A 25,584-nucleotide genomic window follows, 5' to 3' on the forward strand; every position below is an offset into this window, starting at 1 on the left:
AAACAAACAAATAAAAATTTGAAAAAATAAAAAAGGAAAAGCAAAGCAAAGCAATATTTTCTTGGTATTTTGTTCAGGGTGGACATTAATGAGTCTAGAGAGCAAGTTAAAAGTCTGTTTAAAAAAAATTTTTTTTTACACCATCATATCCATCTTGTAAAATCAACTAGGTGTACTCTTAAACATTCTGCTATATTGCTATGAAGATCTTTCTTATTTGGCTCTGTTAAAATGCTGCATAAGAAGACAAAGACATCCATCAATTATCACTCATGATGCCCACGGTCTGAATTAGTTAATACAATTTGATACCACTTTATCAAGCAGGTTCCAGCTATAATAGGGACTCAGGGTTAATAAGATATTCTAGGGGTAGGAATTATAAAAAGAATAGTACAGACCCTAAAACACTGGGTTGTCTGGAGTAAAGTGTGTATTGGTGGGATATTTGGGCAACCAAAGTGAAGGGGGGTGATGATGCTGAATCTGGCCTCTGTACCCAACATCGAATTAAATCTTGGAGACAGAATTTTGGGTGAAGTAGAAAAGAATAGCTTTATTGCTTTGCCAGGCAAAGGGGGCCACAGTGGGCTAATGCCTTCAAAACTGTGTGTCCTGACCTGGGGTGGGTAGGAGGAGTTTTATAGTAATGGTTCAAAGAGGGCGTGATCAGCTCATGGACGTTCTTCCATGAGCTGGTTGGTGGTGAGGTAAGTGGGAGTCAGCATCATCAACCTTCTGGTTCCAACTGGGTCTGGGGTCTGTGTGCTTGTGGGCAGCATACAGTTAACTTCTCCCACCAGGTGGGGCTTTCAGTACCTGAGAAACATCTCACAGATATTGTTATATATATCCTTTGAGGGGGAACCAGGACCCTGCCCCAAGGCTGCACTATTGTTTCTTGACTGTTCCTCCCTTGTTTCTGCATCCCCTCCCTTCCCTAATTAACAACAGTTTGAACCTGTCTGTTGGAACTCAGGGAAGGTCAGGAGGCTGAATGAGACCTATTTCCTGTAATTAAGAAATGGGGGACACAGAAAGGCTTTTGTGCCCAGGAGTCCCAAAGGATCCTACTCAGTTTCAGTGGCACTAGGCACCTGGGTAGGGTGAAAGTAAGAGGATAAGAAAGCACTGAGGACAGTCCAGGTGCTCTGTTTCATCCCTTCTGCAGAGGGGTGGCCTCAGTGAAGCCCACCTCATTCAACCCTTGTGGTTACTTGTTTAGCACGTGTCCAGAGTAGTGACTGTGGCAGAAAATCTGGAAGTTGACTCCCAGTTCCTCAGTTTAAAACTTTAGAACTTGCAAACTGTGCAGGAAGAGAGTTCTTAATACATATTAATGGTTTGATTATTCAGGTGGAGAAGGAGTGAGGATGAATGCATTGAGGCCAGTATTCTGATATCTGACTTCTGTGCTGTGTGTAAATTTGGTCACACACTTGAAGCATCAGAGGGAGAATCATAGGACAGCAGAAGAGAATTAAATAATTCATCAGTTTCTCAACCGACCTTTGGCATAATTCAGAAGGAGCTCATAGAAGGCTCTGAATAAATCCTGTTGAATAAATAAACTGGGAACTACTGATTATGTGAATTGGGAGAAAGATTTAAATTGTAGAAACTGCAATATTTCCAGCAAAATATCCACAAATTTCAAATTCACCTGCAAATAAAGGAATAAATTTATCTATAATGAATTTGAATGATTTCTCGCTTGGGGTTATTTTATTTGGTGTATTTTATACAGGGAATTCAGGACTATAGATGGGTAACACCTTTCTGAATGCCTCTGAGTAAGTGATTATTATTCCATGTTAATTGTCCATAAGGGGCAAATAGTAGACCCAATAACTTGTATTGGTTAACTGGAAGTTTAATATTATTGTGATTATTTAGTTCTTTGAGATGTTTAGGAGACATTTTGTGTTGCAATAGTTATTATTGTAATTTTTGACTTGATTAATATAGTCAGTTAGTTAATCAGTTTCAATAAACATAATGTAAGGAGAATACCAGTGTCCAATTAGTAGATGTAATGATTCTTGACTCTCCTCCAGAGGGCAGCAAAACCGCATAGCTCAGTTCTCAAAGATCAGGATAAAAATCTTAAAAAGCATGTTCACAGACATTCCCTGACCTGATCATTCATATTAGTCCAACTAATAAAACATAACATGTGCTGATATTTGTATTGGCATTTTATGGAAGTTTAGCCTTTCCTTTGTGAGATGAAAAAAAATCTTCGTTTTCATTGTAGGTTATACAAAGGAACTATACTTGCTTGGGGTCTCAAAATGCATTGTTCAAAAAGGCCAAATATTTAAGTAAGTTACTGTGAATAACCAAGAAGTAAGAGCTCTCCCTGCCTCGCCCCTGAATAGAATGACTTGATTTGTGAGCAGATAATGGTTGTGCTTGCTTTATTGGGGCTATTTTGGAAATTCCCTTTCTTTCTACGATCTATCCTAGGTAGAAAACCTTCAAAAAAATATGTCCCAGAGTGAAGAAAATTTGAAGATTGGTCACAGGAAAATAGGGAAATGGGAGAGAGTTGAACACATCCCTGCCCAGCTCTATCCAAGGGGATTTGGTCATTTTCTAGATCAGATTTTAGATAAGGCTTGACATTACCACTTACCACATCTTTTAGTACTTTCTCTGTTTCTCCAGGCACCATTCTTGCACTTAGAAGTTAGTCAGTGATTCTGGTAAAGGTGTTACCTAACAGTGGTTCAAAATATTTCTTCCCTCTGGTGTATTTTCATTTAATAGAGGGTTTGTGAAGATTAGAAGCTTTTCAAGGCATAAAGGAATGGATTATAGAATGGTAGCATTCTGGTCCTTAGCAGGTTTATCCTTTGTGTATAGTAGGCTTTTACTAAATAGTTATTAAATGAATGAATAAAGACCTAAAAGGATAAATGAAAGATGTAGCTGCTCTTCCATCTGTCCAAAGTACAGAATAGAAATTCTCTTCCTTTTTTTGTGAGGCTAACTTTAATGGGGTAAAATTTAGCTTATTACTAACAGAAATAGTGTAGGTAGATGATTCAGGCAAAAGTATTTGATGATTCTTCATTACATTATATTGAATACATTGAATAGGGGTCAAAAACAGTTTAATAGCATGGTAGCCACCATGAATGAGCTTAAAATTTGAATTTTAGGGTTCTCATCTTTCAACTCTTTAAAGGTTTTGTAAGAATTAGTGTTTGTATTTATCAAACATGTATTCTTTGCAAATAAATAAACTGGGAACTACTGTGCTAGTCCAGTATTGAAATTTACTACACAGTGTAAAAAGAAGAATAAACCATAACACTGTCTTCAATGAATTTATAAACCTCCCTGGAGTCTCAAGACTAGCACACATGAAAACATTGGTAACCACAAAAGGTATAGATTATTAATGCAGTCGAGTGTGTGGCATGCTCTAGGATTAAAAGGTTTCTGAAGAAGGGAGGTCAACACAAATTCAAGACCGTGGGGAGGGCTACACACAGAAAGGGGGCTTGAGCAGACTCCTAGAGTGCAGGTAGGGTTCAGATACAGAGAGAAAGGGAGGGTGTGCTGGGGAGAACAGCTTGTACAGAGATGGTGAAGTGATGAGCACTGTGCTTTCAGAAAACAGACCTAGAGAAGAATTGCAAATTGGGTAATAGGGCGAAAGTTGGAGAAGTGATTTTGGGCCCGCAGTATTGCTACTGAAATCTCAGTCTCTGTACACCAGCACCAAATCAAAATCACGGAGACAGAGTTTTAGTTGAAGAAGAAAAGAGTAGCTTTATTTCTTTGCCAAAGGAGGCCACAGCAGGCTAGTGCCCTTAAGACTGTGTCCTCCTTGAAAGGGTTCAGTGAGTAAAACTTCATAGTGTTAGCTCAAAATAGGTTTTTTTTTTTTTTCATCTTTGGCCATGCTGGGCGGCAGGTGGGATCTTAGTTCCCTGAGCAGGAATCGAAACTGTGACCCCTGCAGTAGGAGTGCAGAGTCTTAACCACTGGACAGCCAGGGAAGTCCCCAAAATAGGGCTCTTGATAAGGATCAGGGCAGGTGCGGGGTCTGTATTCTTCTCTTCTCATGGAACATTTCAAAGCCATCAAGGCTGGGTGTCAGGAGGTCCAGAGATGGGCTCTGGTGGTCTCCGGGGTTATTGTACCATGACCTCCTCTTCTGGAATGAAGAATGCTTTCAAAGAAGAGGAGTGTTAGGGAGTGTTTCAAAGAGGAAAAACGCCAGGTGCCTGATATAGCTTTAACTAATAAGTAAGCTACTTTAAGCAATTAGGTGTAAAGGAATCATTAACAAAAGAAAGAAAAAAAAGAACATATGGAAAGAGGACGTGAAAGTGAAGCATAAGGTGATGGAGACCTAGCTAGTCTAGTCAGTTTTAGCTATAACAAAATAAAGGTTTTTTCAACTGAAGTTATAGAAAAAGATGAACTATATAACATTGTTGAGTAGGAGGAGAATGAAAGGATAGTCATGTTTCCAGAAATGTGCCTCTCTCCACTTCCATTGCTGTGGAAACCACCAAGAGCCTGTGGAAAAACGGTGAGAGGAGGAATGTTTGAGGGGTGGATAAAGGACAGTGGGACCTGTTTACTTCTGAACTGTGAATATTACAGTTACTGTGCTGAGTTATATCTTCAAAGCTATATTATGATGTATTTTAAGAAAGGAGGCTTAGAAATAATAAATCTATGTCTCAATTTCTATGCTAAGTGAGTATTAGTGATAGATTCCAACCTGAATCCCACATATGTATTATAGTCACTAGAAATCCACTTAAAATAAAAGATGAGAGCCAATGATAGTACAGTTGTATTTTTCACTAAGGAAATATTTCTAACATCAAACACTGGTGAACTAAGGGTTTGCTGGAAGAAAACATACCCCTTAATAGAAAGCCAACACATTTAGTCGGGAACATTTTATTTCTTCCAAATGGAAACCCACTACAGAAGCAACATTGCTATTTTTTTTTTTGAAATGTATTTTGCAGAAACAGGCACAGGATATTTTTATACATCAAACTAATGTCTTTGCCAGGTTGCAGTTGTGTACTTTCATGATATGAATAATATCACTAACAATTCATCATTTCTAAACTAGATTTCAGTTGAAGTTGCCAATTTACCATTTTAATGACATATTTGAAAAGTTATTTTCCTGTAGAAAAGTACAAGTAAGTAAAATAAAATAGAATACATGGATGGAAATATACCACAAAATTCTGAGAATAGGAAAAGTAACTTCTTAAAGTTCTGGAGTTAGAGATACTTAAGCACCTAACAGAATCTGGTAAATGTCAGTGGGGAGCTGTCTTGTTAATACCCAGTTCATTCATTTCCCTTTCTCTTTCCCTTTCTCTCTCTCTCTCCCTTGCCTCCATCTCCAGGCCTTGTTCTCTAATTGTTCCAGATCTTCAGTAGAGAAAATCATACATGTTTTAAATTTGTGTTTTATTCTCAACTGTGATCCTTTTCTCCTTTCTCACTTTATACTGAAGCCATTGCAAGAATTTGATTTTTTTCTTAGATTGTCTCAGAGTGTGTCACTTTTTGCTTTTCTTTCTTTTTCTAATGTTATCTTTTTTTTTTTAAACAGATACATATATCCACTCTTTTTAGATTCTTTTCCCATATAGGTCATTACAGAGTACTGAGTAGAGTTCCTTGTGCTATACCGTAGGTCCTTTTTAGTTATCTGTTTTATGTAGAGTAGTGTGTGTATGTCAATCCCAATTTCTCAATTTATCCCTCCGCCCCCTTTCCCCTCTGGTAACCGTAAGATTGTTTTCTACATCTGTGACTCTATTTCTGTTTTGTAAATAAGTTCATTTACATCATTTTTTTAGATTCCACATATACGTGATACCGTATATTTGTCTTTCTCTGTCTGACTTATTTCACTTAGTATGATAATCTCTAGTTGTATCCATGTTGCTGCAAATGTCATTATCTCATTCTTTTATGTGGCTGAGTAATATTCCACTGTATATAAGTACCACCTCTTCTTTATCCATTCATCTGTCAATGGACATTTAGGTTGCTTCCGTGTCTTGGCTATTATAAGTAGTGCTGCTGTGAACATAGAGGTGCATGTATCTTTTTGAGTTAGAGTTTTCTCTGGATATATGACCAGGAGTGGGATTGCTTGATCATATGGTGATTCTATTTTTAGTTTTTTTAAGGAAACTCCATACTGTTCTCCATAATGGTTGTACCAATTTACATTCCCACCAACAGTGTAGGAGGGTTCCCTTTTCTCCACACCCTCTCCAGCATTTATTGTTTGTAGACTTTCTGGTGATGGCCATTCTGAATGGTGTGAGGTGATACCTCAATGTTGTTTTGATTCGCATTTCTCTGATAATTAGTGATGCTGAGCATCTTTTCATGTACTTTTTGGCCATCTGTATGTATCCATGGGAGAAATGTCTATTTAGATCTTCTGCCCATTTCTTGATTGGGTTGTTTGTTTTTTTGACATAGAGCTGCATGAGCTGTTTATGTATTTTGGAGATTAATCCCCTGTCAGTCGCTGTTTTTGCAAATATTTTCTCCAGTTCTGTGGGTTGTCTTTTTGTTTTGTTTATGGTTTCCTTTGTTTTGAAGATGCTTTTAAGTTTAATTACGTCCCATTTGTTTATTTTTATTTTCATTACTCTAGGAGGTGGATCAAAAAATATATTGCTGTGATTTATGTCAAAGAGTGTTCTGCCTGTGTTTTCTTCTAAGATTTTTATAGTGTCCGGCCTTACATTTAGGTCTTTGATCCATTTCGGGTCTATTTTTGTGTATGGTGTTAGAGAATGTTCTAATTTCATTTTTTTTTACATGTAGCTGTTCAGTTTTTCCCAGCACCACTTGTTGAGGAATTTGATATTTTTTCTTAGAGTGTCTCAAAGTATGTCACTTTTTGTTTTTCTAACTTCAAACAATACTATATTATTTGACCACTTTTAATTTTTATTGTTATAACATTTTCTTCATAAATAGCCTTATGTTACCTCTACCTTTTATAATATTGAACAGCAAAATTTATATAATCTTTTCTTTTTGTTTTCTCCTATCACCCCAAATAGCCCATCTCCCACTTTCATTATCATCAAAAGAAATTTATATGCCTATATTGTTTCATTTTGTTTTCTAAAACAAATAAATTGTATATTTAAAATAACTTTGTAATTTAAGTACTGCAGTACTGCAGGTATTATTCCTATTTTTAAGATTTGGAAGCTGAGAGATGAGAGGTTATGCCAACCAACAAATATTTATTGAACATCTCGAATGGATCTTGGGCAGCCCTCAGTGCTATGGGGAACAAAAGAAATATCATAAGTATTTGGAATATTTTAGTAATATTTCCTGATGCCAGATTCGCAAGTAGCACTAGAGAATATGAGTTTTCTCATACACTTTATTCTTAATGGTCATGAGAGTAGAAAATAACAAAGTTCTTTTGAGACGGTAGACTGCCCACTAATGGTAGCAGCAACAGCACCTAATTTTTTTTATTTTTTATTTTTTGCGGTACGCGGGCCTCTCACTGTTGTGGTCTCTCCCGTTGCGGAGCACAGGCTCCGGATGCGCAGGCTCAGCGGCCATGGCTCACGGGCCTAGCCGCTCCGTGGCATGTGGCATCTTCCCGGACCGGGGCACGAAGCCATGTCCCCTGCATCGGCAGGTGGACTCTCAACCACTGTGCCACCAGGGAAACCCGCGCCTAATTTTTTTTGAAAGATTTTTTTTGATGTGGACCATTTTTATTTTTTTTTTTTATTTTTTTTTATTTTTATTTTTTTTTAACATCTTTATTGGGGTATAATTACTTTACAATGGTGTGTTAGTTTCTGCTTTATAACAAAGTGAATCAGTTATACATATACATATGTTCCCATATCTCTTCCCTCTTGCGTCTCCCTCCCTCCCACCCTCCCTATCCCACCCCTCCAGGCTGTCACAGAGCACCGAGCCAATATCCCTGTGCCATGCGGCTGCTTCCCACTAGCTATCTACCTTACTACGTTTGTTAGTGTGTATATGTCCATGACTCTCTCTCGCCCCGTCACAGCTCACCCTTCCCCCTCCCCATAACCTCAAGTCCGTTCTCTAGGAGGTCTGCGTCTTTATTCCTGCCTTACCCCTAGGTTCTTCATGACATTTTTTTTTTCTTAAATTCCATATATATGTGTTAGCATACTGTATTTGTCTTTTTCCTTCTGACTTACTTCACTGTGTATGACAGACTCTAGGTCTATCCACCTCATTACAAATAGCTCAATTTCGTTTCTTTTTATGGCTGAGTAATATTCCATTGTATATATGTGCCACATCTTCTTTATCCATTCATCCGATGATGGGCACTTAGGTTGTTTCCATCTCCGGGCTATTGTAAATAGAGCTGCGATGAACATTTTGGTACATGACTCTTTTTGAATTTCGGTTTTCTCAGGGTATATGCCCAGTAGTGGGATTGCTGGGTCATATGGTAGTTCTATTTGTAGTTTTTTAAGGAACCTCCATACTGTTCTCCATAGTGGCTGAACCAATTCACATTCCCACCAGCAGTGCAAGAGGGTTCCCTTTTCTCCACACCCTCTCCAGCATTTATTGTTTCTAGATTTATTGATGATGGCCATTCTGACTGGTGTGAGATGATATCTCATTGTAGTTTTGATTTGCATTTCTCTAATGATTAATGATGTTGAGCATTCTTTCATGTGTTTGTTGGCAGTCTGTATATCTTCTTTGGAGAAATGTCTATTTAGGTCTTCTGCCCATTTTTGGATTGGGTTGTTTGTTTTTTTGTTGTTGAGCTGCATGAGCTGCTTGTAAATTTTGGAGATTAATCCTTTGTCAGTTGCTTCATTTGCAAATATTTTCTCCCATTCTGAGGGTTGTCTTTTGGTCTTGTTTATGGTTTCCTTTGCTGTGCAAAAGCTTTGAAGTTTCATTAGGTCCCATTTGTTTATTTTTGTTTTTATTTCCATTACTCTAGGGGGTGGGTCAGAAAGAATCTTGCTGTGATTTATGTCATAGAGTGTTCTGCCTATGTTTTCCTCTAAGAGTTTGATAGTTTCTGGCCTTATATTTAGGTCTTTAATCCATTTTGAGCTTATTTTTGTGTATGGTGTTAGGGAGTGTTCTAATTTCATTCTTTTACATGTACCTGTCCAGTTTTCCCAGCACCATTTATTGAAGAGGCTGTCCTTTTTCCACTGTACATTCCTGCCACCTTTATCAAAGATAAGGTGTCCATATGTGCATGGGTTTATCTCTGGGCTTTCTATCCTGTTCCATTGATCTATCTTTCTGTTTTTGTGCCAGTACCATACTGTCTTGATAACTGTAGCTTTGTAGTATAGTCTGAAGTCAGGGAGCCTGATTCCTCCAGTTCCTTTTTTTGTTCTCAAGATTGCTTTGGCTATTCGGGGTCTTTTGTGTTTCCATACAAATTGCGAAATTTTTTGTTCTAGTTCTGTGAAAAATGCCAGTGGTAGTTTGATAGGGATTGCATTGAATCTATAGATTGCTTTGGGTAGTAGAGTCATTTTCACAATTTTGATTCTTCCAATCCAAGAACATGGTATATGTCTCCATCTATTTGTATCATCTTTAATTTCTTTCATCAGTGTCTTATAGTTTTCTGCATACAGGTCTTTTGTCTCCTTAGGTAGGTTTATTCCTAGATATTTTATTCTTTTTCTTGCAATGGTAAATGGGAGTGTTTTCTTGATTTCACTTTCAGATTTTTCATCATTAGTATATAGGAATGCCAGAGATTTCTGTGCATTAATTTTGTATCCTGCTACTTTACCAAATTCATTGATTAGCTCTAGTAGTTTTCTGGTAGCATCTTTAGGATTCTCTCTATATAGTATCATGTCATCTGCAAACAGTGACAGCTTTACTTCTTCTTTTCCGATTTGGATTCCTTTTATTTCATTTTCTTCTCTGATTGCTGTGGCTAAAACTTCCAAAACTATGTTGAATAAGAGTGGTGAGAGTGGGCACCCTTGTCTTGTTCCTGATCTTAGTGGAAATGCTTTCAGTTTTTCACCACTGAGGATGATGTTTGCTGTGGGCTTGTCGTATATGGCCTTTATTATGTTGAGGAAAGTTCCCTCTATGCCTACTTTCTGCAGGGTTTTTATCATAAATGGGTGTTGAATTTTGTCAAAAGCTTTCCCTGCATCTATTGAGATGATCATATGGTTTTTCTCCTTCAGTTTGTTAATATGGTTTATCACATTGATAGATTTGCGTATATTGAAGAATCCTTGCATTCCTGGAACAAACCCCACCTGATCATGGTGTATGATCCTTTTAATGTGCTGTTGGATTCTGTTTGCTAGTATTTTGTTGAGGATTTTTGCATCTATGTTCATCAGTGATATTGGCCTGTAGTTTTCTTTCTTTGTGACATCCTTGCCTGGTTTTGGTATCAAGGTGATGGTGGCCTCGTAGAATGAGTTTGGGAGTGTTCCTCCCTCTGCTATATTTTGGAAGAGTTTGAGAAGGATAGGTGTTAGCTCTTCTCTAAATGTTTGATAGAATTCGCCTGTGAAGCCATCTGGTCCTGGGCTTTTCTTTGTTGGAAGATTTTTAATCACAGTTTCAATTTCAGTGCTTGTGATTGGTCTGTTCATATTTTCTATTTCTTCCTGATTCAGTCTTGGCAGGTTGTGCATTTCTAAGAATTTCTCCATTTCTTCCAGATTGTCCATTTTATTGGCATAGAGTTGCTTGTAGTAATCTCTCATGATCTCTTTTATTTCTGCAGTGTCAGTTGTTACCTCTCCTTTTTCATTTCTAATTCTATTGATTTGAGTCTTCTCCCTTTTTTTCTTGATAAGTCTGGCTAGTGGTTTATCTATTTTGTTTATCTTCTCAAAGAACCAGCTTTTAGTTTTATTGATCTTTGCTATTGTTTCCTTCATTTCTTTTTCATTTATTTCTGATCTGATTTTTATGATTTCTTTCCTTCTGCTAGCTTTGGGGTTTTTTTGTTCTTCTTTCTCTAATTGCTTGAGGTGCAAGGTTAGGTTGTTTATTCTAGATGTTTCCTGCTTCTTAAGGTGGGCTTGTATTGCTATAAACTTCCCCCTTAGAACTGCTTTTGCTGCATCCCACAGGTTTTGGGTCGTTGTGTCTCCATTGTCATTTGTTTCTAGGTATTTTTTGATTTCCTCTTTGATTTCTTCAGTGATCACTTCATTATTAAGTAGTGTATTGTTTAGCCTCCATGTGTTTGTATTTTTTACAGATCTTTTCCTGTAATTGATATCTAGTCTCATGGCGTTGTGGTCAGAAAAGATACTTGATACAATTTCAATTTTCTTAAATTTGCCAAGGCTTGATTTGTGACCCAAGATATGATCTATCCTGGAGAATGTTCCGTGAGCACTTGAGAAAAATGTGTATTCTGTTGTTTTTGGATGGAGTGTCCTATAAATATCAATTAAGTCCATCTTGTTTAATGTATCATTTAAAGCTTGTGTTTCCTTATTTATTTTCATTTTGGATGATCTGTCCATGGGTGAAAGTGGGGTGTTTAAGTCCCCTACTATGAATGTGTTACTGTCAATTTCCCCTTTTATGGCTGTTAGTATTTGCCTTATGTATTGAGGTGCTCCTATGTTGGGTGCATAAATATTTACAATTGTTATATCTTCTTCTTGGATCGATCCCTTGATCATTATGTAGTGTCCTTCTTTGTCTCTTTTAATAGTCCTTATTTTAAAGTCTATTTTGTCTGATATGAGAATTGCTACTCCAGCTTTCTTTTGGTTTCCATTTGCATGGAATATCTTTTTCCATCCCCTTATTTTTAGTCTGTATGTGTCTCTAGGTCTGAAGTGGGTCTCTTGTAGACAGCATATGTAAGGGTCTTGTTTTTGTATCCATTCAGCTAATCTGTGTCTTTTGGTGGGAGCATTTAGTCCATTTACATTTAAGGTAATTATCGATATGTATGTTCCTATTCCCATTTTCTATATTGTTTTGGGTTCGTTATTATAGGTCTTTTCCTTCTCTTGTGTTTCTTGCCTAGAGAAGATCCTTTAGCATTTGTTGTAAAGCTGGTTTGGTGGTGCTGAACTCTCTCAGCTTTTGCTTGTCTGTAAAGGTTTTAATTTCTCCATCAAATCTGAATGAGATCCTTGCTGGGTAGAGTAGTCTTGGTTGCAGGTTTTTCTCCTTCATCACTTTCAGTATGTCCTGCCACTCCCTTCTGGCTTGTAGGGTTTCTGCTGAAAGATCAGCTGTTAACCTTATGGGGATTCCCTTATGTGTTATTTGTTGTTTTTCCCTTGCTGCTTTTAATATGCTTTCTTTGTATTTAATTTTTGACAGTTTGATTAATATGTGTCTTGGCGTATTTCTCCTTGTATTTATCCTGTATGGGACTCTCTGTGCTTCCTGGACTTGATTAACTATTTCCTTTCCCATATTAGGGAAGTTTTCAACTATAATCTCTTCAAATATTTTCTCAGTCCCTTTCTTTTTCTCTTCTTCTTCTGGAACCCCTATAATTCGAATGTTGGTGCGTTTAATGTTGTCCCAGAGGTCTCTGAGACTGTCCTCAGTTCTTTTCATTCTTTTTTCTTTATTCTGCTCTGCAGTAGTTATTTCCACTATTTTATCTTCCAGGTCACTTATCCGTTCTTCTGCCTCAGTTATTCTGCTATTGATCCCATCTAGAGTATTTTTAATTTCATTTATTGTGTTGTTCATCGTTGCTTGTTTCATCTTTAGTTCTTCTAGGTCCTTGTTAACTGATTCTTGCATTTTGTCCATTCTATTGTCCATTCTATCTCCAAGATTTCGGATCAACCTTACTATCATTATTCTGAATTCTTTTTCAGGTAGACTGCCTATTTCCTCTTCATTTGTTAGGTCTGGTGCATTTTTATCTTGCTCCTTTATCTGCTGTGTGTTTTTCTGTTTTCTCATTTTGCTTATCTTACTGTGTTTGGGGTCTCCTTTTTGCAGGCTGCAGGTTCGTAGTTCCTATTGTTTTTGGTGTCTGTCCCCAGTGTCTATAGTTGGTTCAGTGGGTTGTGTAGGCTTCCTGGTGGAGGGGACTAGTGCCTGTGTTGTGGTGGAAGAGGCTGGATCTTGTCTCTCTAGTGGGCAGGTTCACGTCTGGTGGTGTGTTTTGGGGTGTCTGTGGCCTTATTATGATTTTAGGCAGCCTCTCTGCTAATGGGTAGGGTTGTGTTCCTGTTTTGCTAGTTGTTTGGCACAGGTTGTCCAGCACTGTGGCTTGCTGGTCGTTGAGTGAAGCTGGGTGCTGGTGTTAAGATGGAGGTCTCTGGGAGATTTTCGCCGTTTGATATTATCTGGAGCTGGGAGGTCTCTTGTGAACCAGTGTCTTGAAGTTGGCTCTCCTACCTCAGAGGCAGAGCCCTGCCTCCTGGCTGGAGCACCAAGAGCCTTTCATCCACACGGCTCAGAATAAAAGGGAGAAAAAGTAGAGGGAATTAGTAGACGTATGAGGAAAGAAAGAAGGAAAGGAGGGAAGGAAGGAGGGAAGGAAGGAAGGAAGGAAGGAAGAAAGAAAGAAAGAAGCAAAGAAGGAAAGAAGGCAAGAAGGAACGAAAGGAGGGAGGGAGGGAGGAAGGAAGGAGGGAAAGAAGGAAAAACAAAAAGAAAGAAGATACAGTAAAAATAAAATAAAGTATAATAAAGTTATTGAATTAAAAAATTCTTAATTAGAAAAAAAAAAAAGGACGGATAGAACCTTAGGACAAATGTTGGAAGCAAAGCTGTACAGACAAAGTCTTACACAGAAGCGTACACATACACCCTCACAAAAAGAGGTAAAGGGGGAAAAATCATAAATCTTGCTGTCAGAGACCACCTCCTCAATTTGGGATGATTCGTTGTCTAAAGGAGGGAAGGAAGGAGGGAAGGAAGGAAGGAAGGAAGAAAGAAAGAAGCAAGGAAGGAAAGAAGGCAAGAAGGAACGAAAGGAGGGAGGGAGGAAGGAAGGAAGGAGGGAAAGAAGGGAAAACAGAAAGAAGATACAGTAAAAATAAAATAAAGTGTAATAAAGTTATTGAATTAAAAAATTCTTAATTAGAAAAAAAAAAAAAAGGGACGGATAGAACCTTAGGACAAATGTTGGAAGCAAAGCTATACAGACAAAGTCTTACACAGAAGCGTACACATACACCCTCACAAAAAGAGGTAAAGGGGGAAAAATCATAAATCTTGCTGTCAGAGACCACCTCCTCAATTTGGGATGATTCGTTGTCTAAAGGAGGGAAGGAAGGAAGGAAAGAAAGAAAGAAAGAAAGGACGAAGGTAAAGTATAATAACGTTCTTAAAATTAAAATTGATTATTAAGAAAAAAAATTTTAAGAAAAAACCATGGACGGATAGAACCTAGGACAAATGGTGGAAGCAAGACTATACAGACAAGATCTCACACAGAGGCATACACATACACATTCACAAAAAGAGGAATAGGGAGAAAAATCATAGATCTTGCTCCCAAAGTATGTGGACCATTTTTAGAAGTCTTTATTGAATTTGTTACAATATTGCTTCTGTTTTATGTTTTGGTTTTTTGGCCCTGAGGTATGTGGGATCTTAGCTCCCCAGCCAGGGATTGAACCCACACCCTCTGCATTGAAAGGTGAGGTCTTCACCACTGGACCACCAGGGAAATCCCCAACAACACCTAATCTTTATTGAGGGCTTAATATGTACCAGTCAATTTTATAATCACTTTTTATGTATTTACTTAATTTTTCATTAAAACAATCATATGATATAATCATATTAATATACTGATCCATAAGAGATAATGTAGCAAAAAAAAAAAAATTAAATGACTTGCTAATGGTGACCCAGTTTGTAAGTGATGGAGCCATAGATTTGTACCAGGGCAGTCTATCTCTAGAACCAGCACTCATAACCACATTTACCTTTCATTACTCTGTGTTTCCTCTATACTCCCCACCAAGCTCACTCTGGTTAGGGTCATGACTATCTCATGGCATGCCTTAGAGGCATTACAAATTGTTTTGTATCAGAGACTTTCCTAATTGTTTGGAAATGGGCAAAAATCAAGAATTGAAATGGCAGTTATTAAGAATTATTGTTGATCACAAAATATATACAATATAGTTGGAGAAATTAGATATATAGATGCAACTGTTGTGCAAACTAGCCACCTATACTAGCATTGTATACTGATATATTAAATCTCTAAGGAGTGTAGCACCAACAAGAGTTAGGGAAGGAATTATTGGAGAGGGATCTGGAGTGTCTTGATGTACACAAGGAATATCTTCTGAGAATGCTGAAGAGGATGTAGGTTTTTCAGCGGCACTGCTGGTTGGGTGAGGTGGGAGATGGTGAGCAGAGCGTGAAGACACAGGGAATGTGCTATTTGGAAGTAATAAAAAGTGATGAGTGCCACTTCCAAGGAGAAGCTTCAAGAGCTGAATTATGGTTTGCCATGTTCTCTTTTCTTTTTACTGTGAGATTGGCAATTTTTTATACAAGGGCAGCTTCATCACCTTGAATCTCAGGGTGAAGAATCATGAAGCAGAGTCCCGCAACAACCCATATCTTAAACTTGAAATAAACTCTCTTGCTATCAGTCATTGAGATTTTGGGATCATTTATTGACATAGCACTTCCTAATTCATATAACTAGCTAGTAGGCAATTTCAGTATCCCAAGCATAAATAGTTAGGGATTTAGTCAAAGAACAAGGTACACATCTAAAAGTCCATGTCAGGGAAGAATTGATAGGACTTGGTGACTGATGGGTTGTGAGATGCAAAGAGTTAGAAGAAACTAGCAAGATGACCTTAATGGTTTTGGTTTGACAGAACAAATCTTTTATCAAAAATGATGAAGTATGGAAGGTGGGTTTGAAAGATAGACAGGAAAGAAACCCTTAAATCCTTTTCAAGGAGTTAAAGATATAAGGTGGGGTAAAGAAAAAAAGCTATTGGGCAGAGATCACTGAAAAATTTGGTAGTTCAGAGAAATTTCATAGTACTGAGAAGGCGAGTTTCTTCAATAGAAGTCAATAGAAGGTTTTTGTTTTATTATATTTTGTTTTAAAGTTAGGCTATACATTTGCATATTTGGAATCATACAAAACATAGGAATCCAGCAGTGTGAAAAGATGCTGGGGAGATGGTTGATAAGTCTAGGATTCAAGGTCCACAGAAATTAGGAAGGGGTGTGACTGAGAACATACATGGAGGAGTAATCTTTGGAGAGGGGAAGGGAAACAACTTCCATTATAATTTTGGAAAGGAAGGGTAGATATGGAGATAGATAGGCACGAAGATGAGGACAGGGGTTAATATACGACAAGAACTTGATGGCACCAGTGCCTTAATTTTCTGTAAAGTCGGAGAAGTCATCTGCTAAGGAAGAAGGAGGGAGACAGCAGAGAAAAGAGGTCTTGAACTAGTCACTGGGAGGAGCAGAGCTGGTCATGGTTATGGGATTGGTGAATACAGAGGGCTTGTTCGAAGTTAGATTGCAAGAATTCATAACGTGCCAAGTCTGAATGGCTCTCTGTCTTGTCTTGGGAGTGTTTAGTGTCCTGGGTACAGGCAGCAAAAGCCCACAGAAAGGGTGATCCAGGTTTGTAATTTTTATGGTTAAAATTATTTGCCCAAAGTCATACTTGGAGTTTTGTCTAATCCCTTCTCATTGTGTTTTCAGAAAAATACATTGTCTCCTCATGGATATGGTCTATATTCCTGTGGTTCTGACAATCTTCACATTGTCTAGAAATTCATCTCTTTAACCAGTGGAACTTAGATTTCTTTTTTTACTCTTCGTTCTTTATTAACTATGATTTTGGTTTTTGGATAACTTTTCTCACCTTTTCATTTTGGTAAACTTTTCAGATAACTTTCATTGGTGGAAAAATTTTCTGTGTTTTTTAAATGAAAGTTTGCCACCTCATTTAATTCATATGTCAGATAATTAACAAGCATTATTAAGCGCCTAATATATGCCAGATGCTGTGCTAAAGCCCAAGGATACCAAGATAAATGAAATAAGGCACATGTCCTTGATGTGCTTGTAGAGGTCAAAGCTCTGGCTGGGAAGTATAAACAGAAATAACCTACAACACCAGAAAAAGTGTAACTTGAAGCTTCTTAAGCTTCTAGAAATTGTATAACTTGTGTTCTAGTGGCTTTTGCTCTAACTTGCTATTGAGGATCCTACCTCTCTGGAAACATCCCTTCTCTCTCCCTAGTTTCCTCCATCCACAACCCCAATCCACACACACCTATTACCGGATTGCTTTTCATGAAATATGGTTAATCACTACATGGAATGAACCCCCCCCATCCTGCTTCAGTCCCCACTGATGAAAATGATGCTTACCGTTGACACCATCTCATCGCACTAGTCACCATATTCTCTCCACTCGGTTTTGCCATTTTTGTGCAGAAATGCTGTCACTTCTACAGGCTATTCCGGTGTCTACTGGTATACTGGAACCCTTGAGTATTAAAGATGATTGCTGTTCTATTTTGACAAGAAAGCAGAGTTCTATATTCCTATCAGATTACATTTATTTAGAGGTGAAGTAGTGCAGTGTTCATGATAGCTGTCAATTGATATGGAAATAACTACTTCTTATATATAGTGCTTGTGGGCCCTGCTTTTAAATAAAATCAGCTGAAACCTACATTTTATGCTTTGTGAAGGTCTAAGCAGTTTCAAAAATTCCCAAGGGCCTATGGACATGTGGGCATCTCTGATTCCAGTTTACTGCTTCTGCTGGATTTTTGTTACTATGGTGTCTAATTTTGTTTCCACAGAGGCCTTGTTTAAACGTGGCACATTGCTCCTTATCAATGTTTATAAAGAAACTATCCTCACACAATTAGGAAAGTTTATTGGTGGGAAATAGGGAGAAATGCTTACAATTTAGAAATGCAAACAAATGAAAATTGAACATTACAAACTCTTATTAGTAAAGTTCTGACAATGGGCATTTTTCACCACTCAAATTCATACCTTTCTCTTTCTTCTTTCCTTTCTCTGCCTTTTACCTCTCGCCTCTCCTACTCAGTTCAGAGGGAAATACATTCCTCATTTTGTCCCATGAATAAAATCCAGTATTCATTTTGGTTGCCTTGGTTTTTCCTTCAGAATGTCTCCCTTTTCCCTGTGAGCTTTATTAAACAAGGAGTTTTCCCAAATGTTTTTTCCTGAGATAGAATTCTGGGGCTACTCTTACAATCATAAAATGGTCAGCCCCATTACAAGACTCACAATTCCATGAATCCAAATGATATGAAAAATTTTGGAGTGTAAAAATTGGTACAACCAATTTGGGAAAAAGTCTGGCAGGATCAGCTTCATGGGTGAGTGGCCTGTGTGGTCACAGAGGGTTTAGAAGGGCCCTGCGCTTGTTTTAGTGTCCTGTTGTTTCTGTCTTGAAATTCTTAATAATTTTTGAACAAGGGGCTGTGAATTTTCACATATCACTGGGCCCAGAAAGTTACGTAGGTAGTCCGCAGCTTGGCATTATCTACCCAAACTGAGCAAACCCAGTGAATGACCCAGGGATTTCACTCCTGGGTAAAAATCCAACTGCAACTCAAAACTATCTTCACTGAAAGATGTTACAGAAATATATATCTCAGTATTATTCATAATAGCCAGAAACCTAGAAACAGCCTCATTTCCATGAGGCAATGAATGGGCATGTAAATTCAGTTATATTCGTGCAAACAAATATGATACAGCGGAGAAAATTAATGACCTACTATGACAAATTACAGTGGATTAATCTCGCAAACATAGTATTAGGGAAAATAAATAAGACAAAATAATAGTTTAAGATTCCATTTACATAAAGTTTGTCAGCAGGCACACTTACAATGCTAGAAGAGAGTATAGTGGTTGATTTTGAGGAGCAGAGGGTTATAGTAATTGGGAGGAAACATTATGGAGGCTTCTGGGGTTCTGCTAATGTTTCGTTTTTTGACCTGGTTGGAGGTTACAAGTGTAACCTCTCTCTGTAAAGCTGTTACATTTATGTTTTATACACTTTTCTGGATGTGTCTTATATACACAAAAAATTAAAAAAATAATACACAGAATGTTGTTGTTACCAAGGGAAATTGGATTATCTGTTGTGAGCTGAATAGAAGCGCTCTTAAATAATCTCTGATTAAGTAACTCATTGTATTAATAGATACTCTTCATTCCTGCTGTAAAGCATACTGTCAGATTACAAGACTCGCTGTATTGTATCTAGTTAAGTTTCTCATTTGTGTGCCTTTTTAATAAACCAACAAACTTCCATTTGGATAAGATAAGGGCATCTATGCCACTTACACAAAAGGAAACTATCAATAAGGACTTAAGAGAGTTTTCATGGGATTCCAGGCCCAGAACAAAGATAGGTCTTGGTAGGGTCTAGAATAAGGAAATAGAGAGCCAACATGTATTGCTTGCTATCTCTTATCTCTAAATCTTTGTGTACCCTGCTTTATTCTTCTCAGTCTTTAGTTTTATTTTTCTTATACTCAGTCAACTTGGTAAAATATAGCCATGATATAACTTTCGTGACTTCATTTCCTTTTAGTTCTAAAGACAAGGCAGACTCTGATGTATTCTCAGACCTAATTTCAGATTTTATAAAGAGCAACTGATAGTTTAACTTGCCTCAGGTTTTCTTCTCAGGGCCTATTTTAATGCCTGGAATAGTGTCACATAGCAATAACAGTAGTACAATCTGTAGAATCCAAAAAGCTCGTTTCTAATGTTTAACACACATGCATACACAGATTAAGGAGCAGGGCATCAACTCCTCTAAATACTCAGGATGGTACAACTATACTGTCATTCTAATCAATGAATTGGCTTTGGTTTACAATGTGAAGGAAATATTGGCCAAGTACCTTAATAAAAGGTAAAAAACAGAAAGATAATGTTCCTGTGAAACGTTTACTTAAAAGCAACATGGCATTTCAAATGAATGGATCAAAAGTTAACTTTACAAAAAATTGTGTAAGGACATTTGATTATCCATTTTAGGGGAAAGGTTTGTTTACCCACTATACATGGTCATTAAAAAATTCAGGTAGATAATGTATCTAATAGTAATTCTAAGAGCAAAAACAAGCACACAGACTCACAAAGATCATAAAATATAATAGAATTTGTTTAGAAACATGGGCAAAAGAAATGGTTTTTAAATTTTTTATTATTATTTTTTTATTGACGTATAATTGGCATATAATATTGGTTTCAGGGGTACAACATAGTGGTTCAACATTTATATACATTATGAAATGATCTTCATGATAAGTCTAGAAACCATCTGTCACCATACAAAGTTATTACAATATTGTTGGCTGTGTTCCCTATGCTTTATATTGCATCCCCATGCATTTATTATATGACTGGAAGTTTGTAGGTCTTAATCCTCCTTACTTATTTCGTCCATTCCCCCACCCCCTCCACTCTGGCAATTGCCAGTTTGTTCTCTGTGCATCTGTGAGTCAGTTTCTATTTTATTTTATTTGTTCATTTGTTCTGTTTTATAGATTCCACATATAAAAGGAATCATATAGTATTTGCCTTTCTCTGTCTGAATTATTTCACCAAGCACAATACCCTCCAGCTATATCCATGTTGTTGCAAATGGAAAGATTCCATTCTTTTTTATGGCTGAGTAGTATTCCATTGTGTGTGTGCATATGTGTGCATCACATCTTCTTTATCCATTTGAATGTTTTTTAATTGAAATATAGTTGATGTACAATATTATATAAAAGGTGTACGATATAGTGATTCACAATTTTTAAGGGTTATACACCACTTACAGTAATTATAAAATATTGGCTACAGTCCCTGTCCTATACAATGTATACTTGTAGCATGTATCTTTTTTTTTTTTTAACATCTTTATTGGGGTATAATTGCTTTACAATGGTGTGTTAGTTTCTGCTTTATAACAAAGTGAATCAGTTACACATATACATATGTTCTTATATCTCTTCCCTCTTGCATCTCCCTCCCTCCCACCCTCCCTATCCCACCCCTCCAGTCGGTCACAAAGCACCGAGCTGATATCCCTGTGCCATGCAGCTGCTTCCCACTAGCTATCTACCTTACGTTTGTTAGTGTATATATGTCCATGACTCTCTCTCGCCCTGTCACAGCTCACCCTTCCCCCTCCCCATATCCTCAAGTCCGTTCTCCAGTAGGTCTGTGTCTTTATTCCTGTCTTACCCCTAGGTTCTTCATGACATTTTTTTTTCTTAAATTCCATATATATGTGTTTGCATATGGTATTTGTCTTTCTCTTTCTGACTTACTTCACTCTGTATGACAGACTCTAGGTCTATCCACCACATTAAGTAGCTCAATTTCATTTCTTTTTATGGCTGAGTAATATTCCATTGTATGTATGTGCCACATCTTCTTTATCCATTCATCTGATGATGGGCACTTAGGTTGTTTCCATCTCTGGGCTATTGTAAATAGAGCTGCAATGAACATTTTGGTACATGACTCTTTTTGAATTTTGGTTTTCTCAGGGTATATGTCCAGTAGTGGGATTGCTGGGTCATATGGTAGTTCTATTTGTAGTTTTTTAAGGAACCTCCATACTGTTCTCCATAGTGGCTGAACCAATTCACATTCCCATCAGCAGTGCAAGAGTGTTCCCTTTTCTCCACACCCTCTCCAGCATTTATTGTTTCTAGATTTTTTGATGATGGCCATTCTGACCAGTGTGAGATAATATCTCATTGTAGTTTTGATTTGCATTTCTCTAATGATTAATGATGTTGAGCATTCTTTCATGTGTTTGTTGGCAATCTGTATATCTTCTTTGGAGAAATGTCTATTTAGGTCTTCTGCCCATTTTTGGATTGGGTTGTTTGTTTTTTTTGATACTGAGCTGCATGAGCTGCTTGTAAATTTTGGAGATTAATCCTTTGTCAGTTGCTTCATTTGCAAATATTTTCTCCCATTCTGAGGGTTGTCTTTTGGTCTTGTTTATGGTTTCCTTTGCTGTGCAAAAGCTTTGAAGTTTCATTAGGTCCCATTTGTTTATTTTTGTTTTTATTTCCATTTCTCTACGAGGTGGGTCAAAAAGGATCTTGCTGTGATTTATGTCGTAGAGTGTTCTGCCTATGTTTTCCTCTAAGAGTTTGATAGTTTCTGCCCTTACATTTAGGTCTTTAATCCATTTTGAGCTTATTTTTGTGTATGGTTTTAGGGAGTGTTCTAATCTCATACCTTTACATGTACCTGTCCAGTTTTCCCAGCACCACTTATTGAAGAGGCTGTCCTTTTTCCACTGTACATTCCTGTCTCCTTTATCAAAGATAAGGTGACCATATGTGTGTGGGTTTACCTCTGGGCTTTCTATCCTGTTCCATTGATCTCTCTATATATTTTGTGCCAGTACCATACTGTCTTGATTACTGTAGCTTTGTAGTATAGTCTGAAGTCAGGGAGCCTGATTCCTCCAGCTCCGTTTTTCATTCTCAAGATTGCTTTGGCTATTTGGGGTCTTTTGTGTTTCCATACAAATTGTGAAATTTTTTGATCTAGTTCTGTGAAAAATGACATTCGTAGTTTGATAGGGATTGCATTGAATCTGTAGATTGCTTTGGGTAGTAGAGTCATTTTCACAATGTTGATTCTTCCAATCCAAGAACATGGTATATCTCTCCTTCTATTTGTATCATCTTTAATTTCTTTCATCAGTGTCTTATAGTTTTCTGCATACAGGTCTTTTGTCTCCTTAGGTAGGTTTATTCCTAGATATTTTATTCTTTTTGTTGCAATGGTAAATGGGAGTGTTTTCTTGATTTCACTTTCAGATTTTTCATCATTAGTGTATAGGAATGCCAGAGATTTCTGCGCATTGATTTTGTATCCTGCTACTTTACCAAATTCATTGATTAGCTCTAGTAGTTTTCTGGTAGCATCTTTAGGATTCTCTATGTATAGTATCATGTCATCTGCAAACAGTGACAGCTTTACTTCTTCTTTTCTGATTTGGATTCCTTTTATTTCATTTTCTTCTCTGATTGCTGTGACTAAAACTTCCCAAACTATGTTGAATAAGAGTGGTGAGAGTGGGCAACCTTGTCTTGTTCCTGATCTTAGTGGAAATGCTTTCCGTTTTTCACCATTGAGGGCGATGTTGGCTATGGGTTTATCATATATGGCCTTTATTATGTTGAGGAAAGTTCCCTCTATGCCTACTTTTTGCAGGGTTTTTATCATAAATCGTTGTTGAATTTTGTCGAAAGCTTTCTCTGCATCTATTGAGATGACCATATGGTTTTTCTCCTTCAATTTGTTAATATGGGGTATCACATTGATTGATTTGCACATATTGAAGAATCCTTGCATTCCTGGGATAAACCCCACTTGATCATGGTGTATGATCCTTTTAATGTGCTGTTGGATTCTGTTTGCTAGTATTTTGTTGAAAATTTTTGCATCTATGTTCATCAGTGATATTGGCCTGTAGTTTTCTTTCTTTGTGACATCCTTGTCTGGTTTTGGTATCAGGGTGATGGTGGCCTTGTAGAATGAGTTTGGGAGTGTTCCTCCCTCTGCTATATTTTGGAAGAGTTTGAGAAGGATAGGTGTTTGCTCTTCTCTGAATGTTTGATAGACTTCGCCTGTGAAGCCATCTGATCCTGGGCTTTTGTTTGTTGATGGATTTTTAATCACAGTTTCAATTTCAGTGCTTGTTATTGGTCTGTTCATATTTTCTATTTCTTCCTGATTCAGTCTTGGCAGGTTGTGCATTTCTAAGAATTTCTCCATTTCTTCCAGGTTGTCCATTTTATTGGCATAGGGTTGCTTGTAGTAATCTCTCATGATGTTTTGTATTTCTGCAGTGTCAGTTGTTACTTCTTCTTTTTCATTTCTAATTCTATTGATTTGAGTCTTCTCCCTTTTTTTCTTGATGTGTCTGGCTAATGGTTTATCAATTTTGTTTATCTTCTCAAAGAACCAGCTTTTAGTTTTATTGATCTTTGCTATCATTTCCTTCATTTCTTTTTCATTGATTTCTGATCTGATCTTTATGATTTCTTTCCTTCTGCTAGCTTTGGGGTTTTTTTGTTCTTCTTTCCCTCAAGCAGTTGTTTTTAAACATGGTACCAAAAACATAAAGGAGAAGATTGATACATTTGATTACATCAAAATAAAAAACTTAATTTTGATTAACGGCACCATGTAAATTTAAAGACAAGTGTGATGGTCAATTTTTTATGTCTGCTTCGGTAAGCTACAGTCTCCATTATTTATTCAAACACTAACCTAGGTGTTGCTGAGAAGGTATTTTGAAGATGCTATTAAAGTCCATAATTAGTTGACTTTAAGTAAAGGAGATTATTTTAGATTATGTGGGTGGGCTTGGTTTAATCTTTTGGAAGCCCTTATGATCAGAATTGAGGTTTTCTTGAAGGAGAAGAAATTCTGCCTCATGGACTGCAGCTTCAGTTCATTTGAGCAGGCCTGCCCTATGGATTTTGAACTTATTTACCTAGGCGACCTCTACAATTGCATAAGCCAATTCCCTGCAATAACTCTGTTAACAGATATTTCCTACCGGTTCTGTTTTTCTTGATGAACACTGATTAATACAACTGATAGACTAAATATTTGTGAAATCTAAAAAGGAGTATATTTTAGAATAAAAACTTAAAACAGCATTCTAATAATGAGAAAGAACTAGCCTAATAGAAAAATGGGCAAAGGTTACTTTTCAGTTATCTGTTGCTGTGTAACAAACCAGGCTTAAAGCAATAGTTTATTGTTTCTCATTATCCGTAGGTTGGAAATCTGTGAGGTCCTTATGCTGGGGTCATTTAATCTGCAGTTACCTTGAAGACTCCACTGTGGCTGGAGGGTCCAGGTTGTCTTCACTCAGATGTGTGGCAATGGGTGCTGGATATTGCCTGAGACTCCTCAGCTCTCCTCCACATGATCTCTCATCTTCTGGTAAGTTGGTCTGGGCTTCTTCATAACACTGAGGTGGCAGGGCTAGAAGAGGGTGAGTGTGGGAGCTACAAGAATAGAGTTTATCCCTGGGGAATGAATGGAGAGCGTTCCTGGAAGGGGAGTTTTGATCTTATCTGAAGTATTTAAATGTTTTAATATACAGTTGTGATTTACCTGTGTAATTAAAAAAAATATATAAATATTGTTATAGCCTGAATGTTTGTTAACTCCCCTTTCCCACCAAAAATTTTGTAGGTTGAAACCTAATCCCCAATGGTATTTTGGAGGTGGGGCCTTTGGGATCTGATTAGGTCACAAGGGGGGAGCCCTCATGAATGGGATTAGTGTCTTTCTAAAAGAGACCCCAGAGAGCTCCCTCACCTTGTCACCCATGTGAGGATAAAGCAAGAAGACAGCTGTCTATGCACTACGAAGGGGGATCTCACAAGACACTGAATCTGTTGGCACCTTGATCCTGGACTTGCCAGTTTCCAGAACAGTGAGACATAAATTTCTGTTGTGTATAAGCCACCCAGTCCGTTGTATCAGTTATAGCACCTAGACTGACTCTTTGTCATCTCA

At 37.4% G+C, this 25,584-nt stretch overlaps 1 protein-coding gene across 3 annotated transcripts in view; it reads left to right on the plus strand.

Moving 5' to 3' along the window:
* CHODL (chondrolectin) overlaps positions 1 to 25,584 on the plus strand; it is a gene marked incomplete at its 5' end in the record, with an annotated part of 606,923 nt that overhangs the window by 262,344 nt on the left and 318,995 nt on the right. For 2 of the 3 annotated variants that reach the window (XM_079921893.1, XM_079921895.1), the window contains one exon: positions 24,835 to 25,002. In XM_079921893.1, the coding sequence (XP_079778019.1) occupies positions 24,942 to 25,002 (61 nt within the window). Of the gene's footprint in view, positions 1 to 1,747; positions 1,794 to 2,257; positions 2,325 to 24,834; positions 25,003 to 25,584 lie in introns of all 3 variants that reach the window. The other variant, XM_079921894.1, reaches the window with a different exon arrangement.

The sequence above is a fragment of the Stenella coeruleoalba genome (assembly GCF_951394435.1).
Source record: "Stenella coeruleoalba genome assembly, chromosome: 5".
NCBI lineage: Eukaryota > Metazoa > Chordata > Mammalia > Artiodactyla > Delphinidae > Stenella > Stenella coeruleoalba.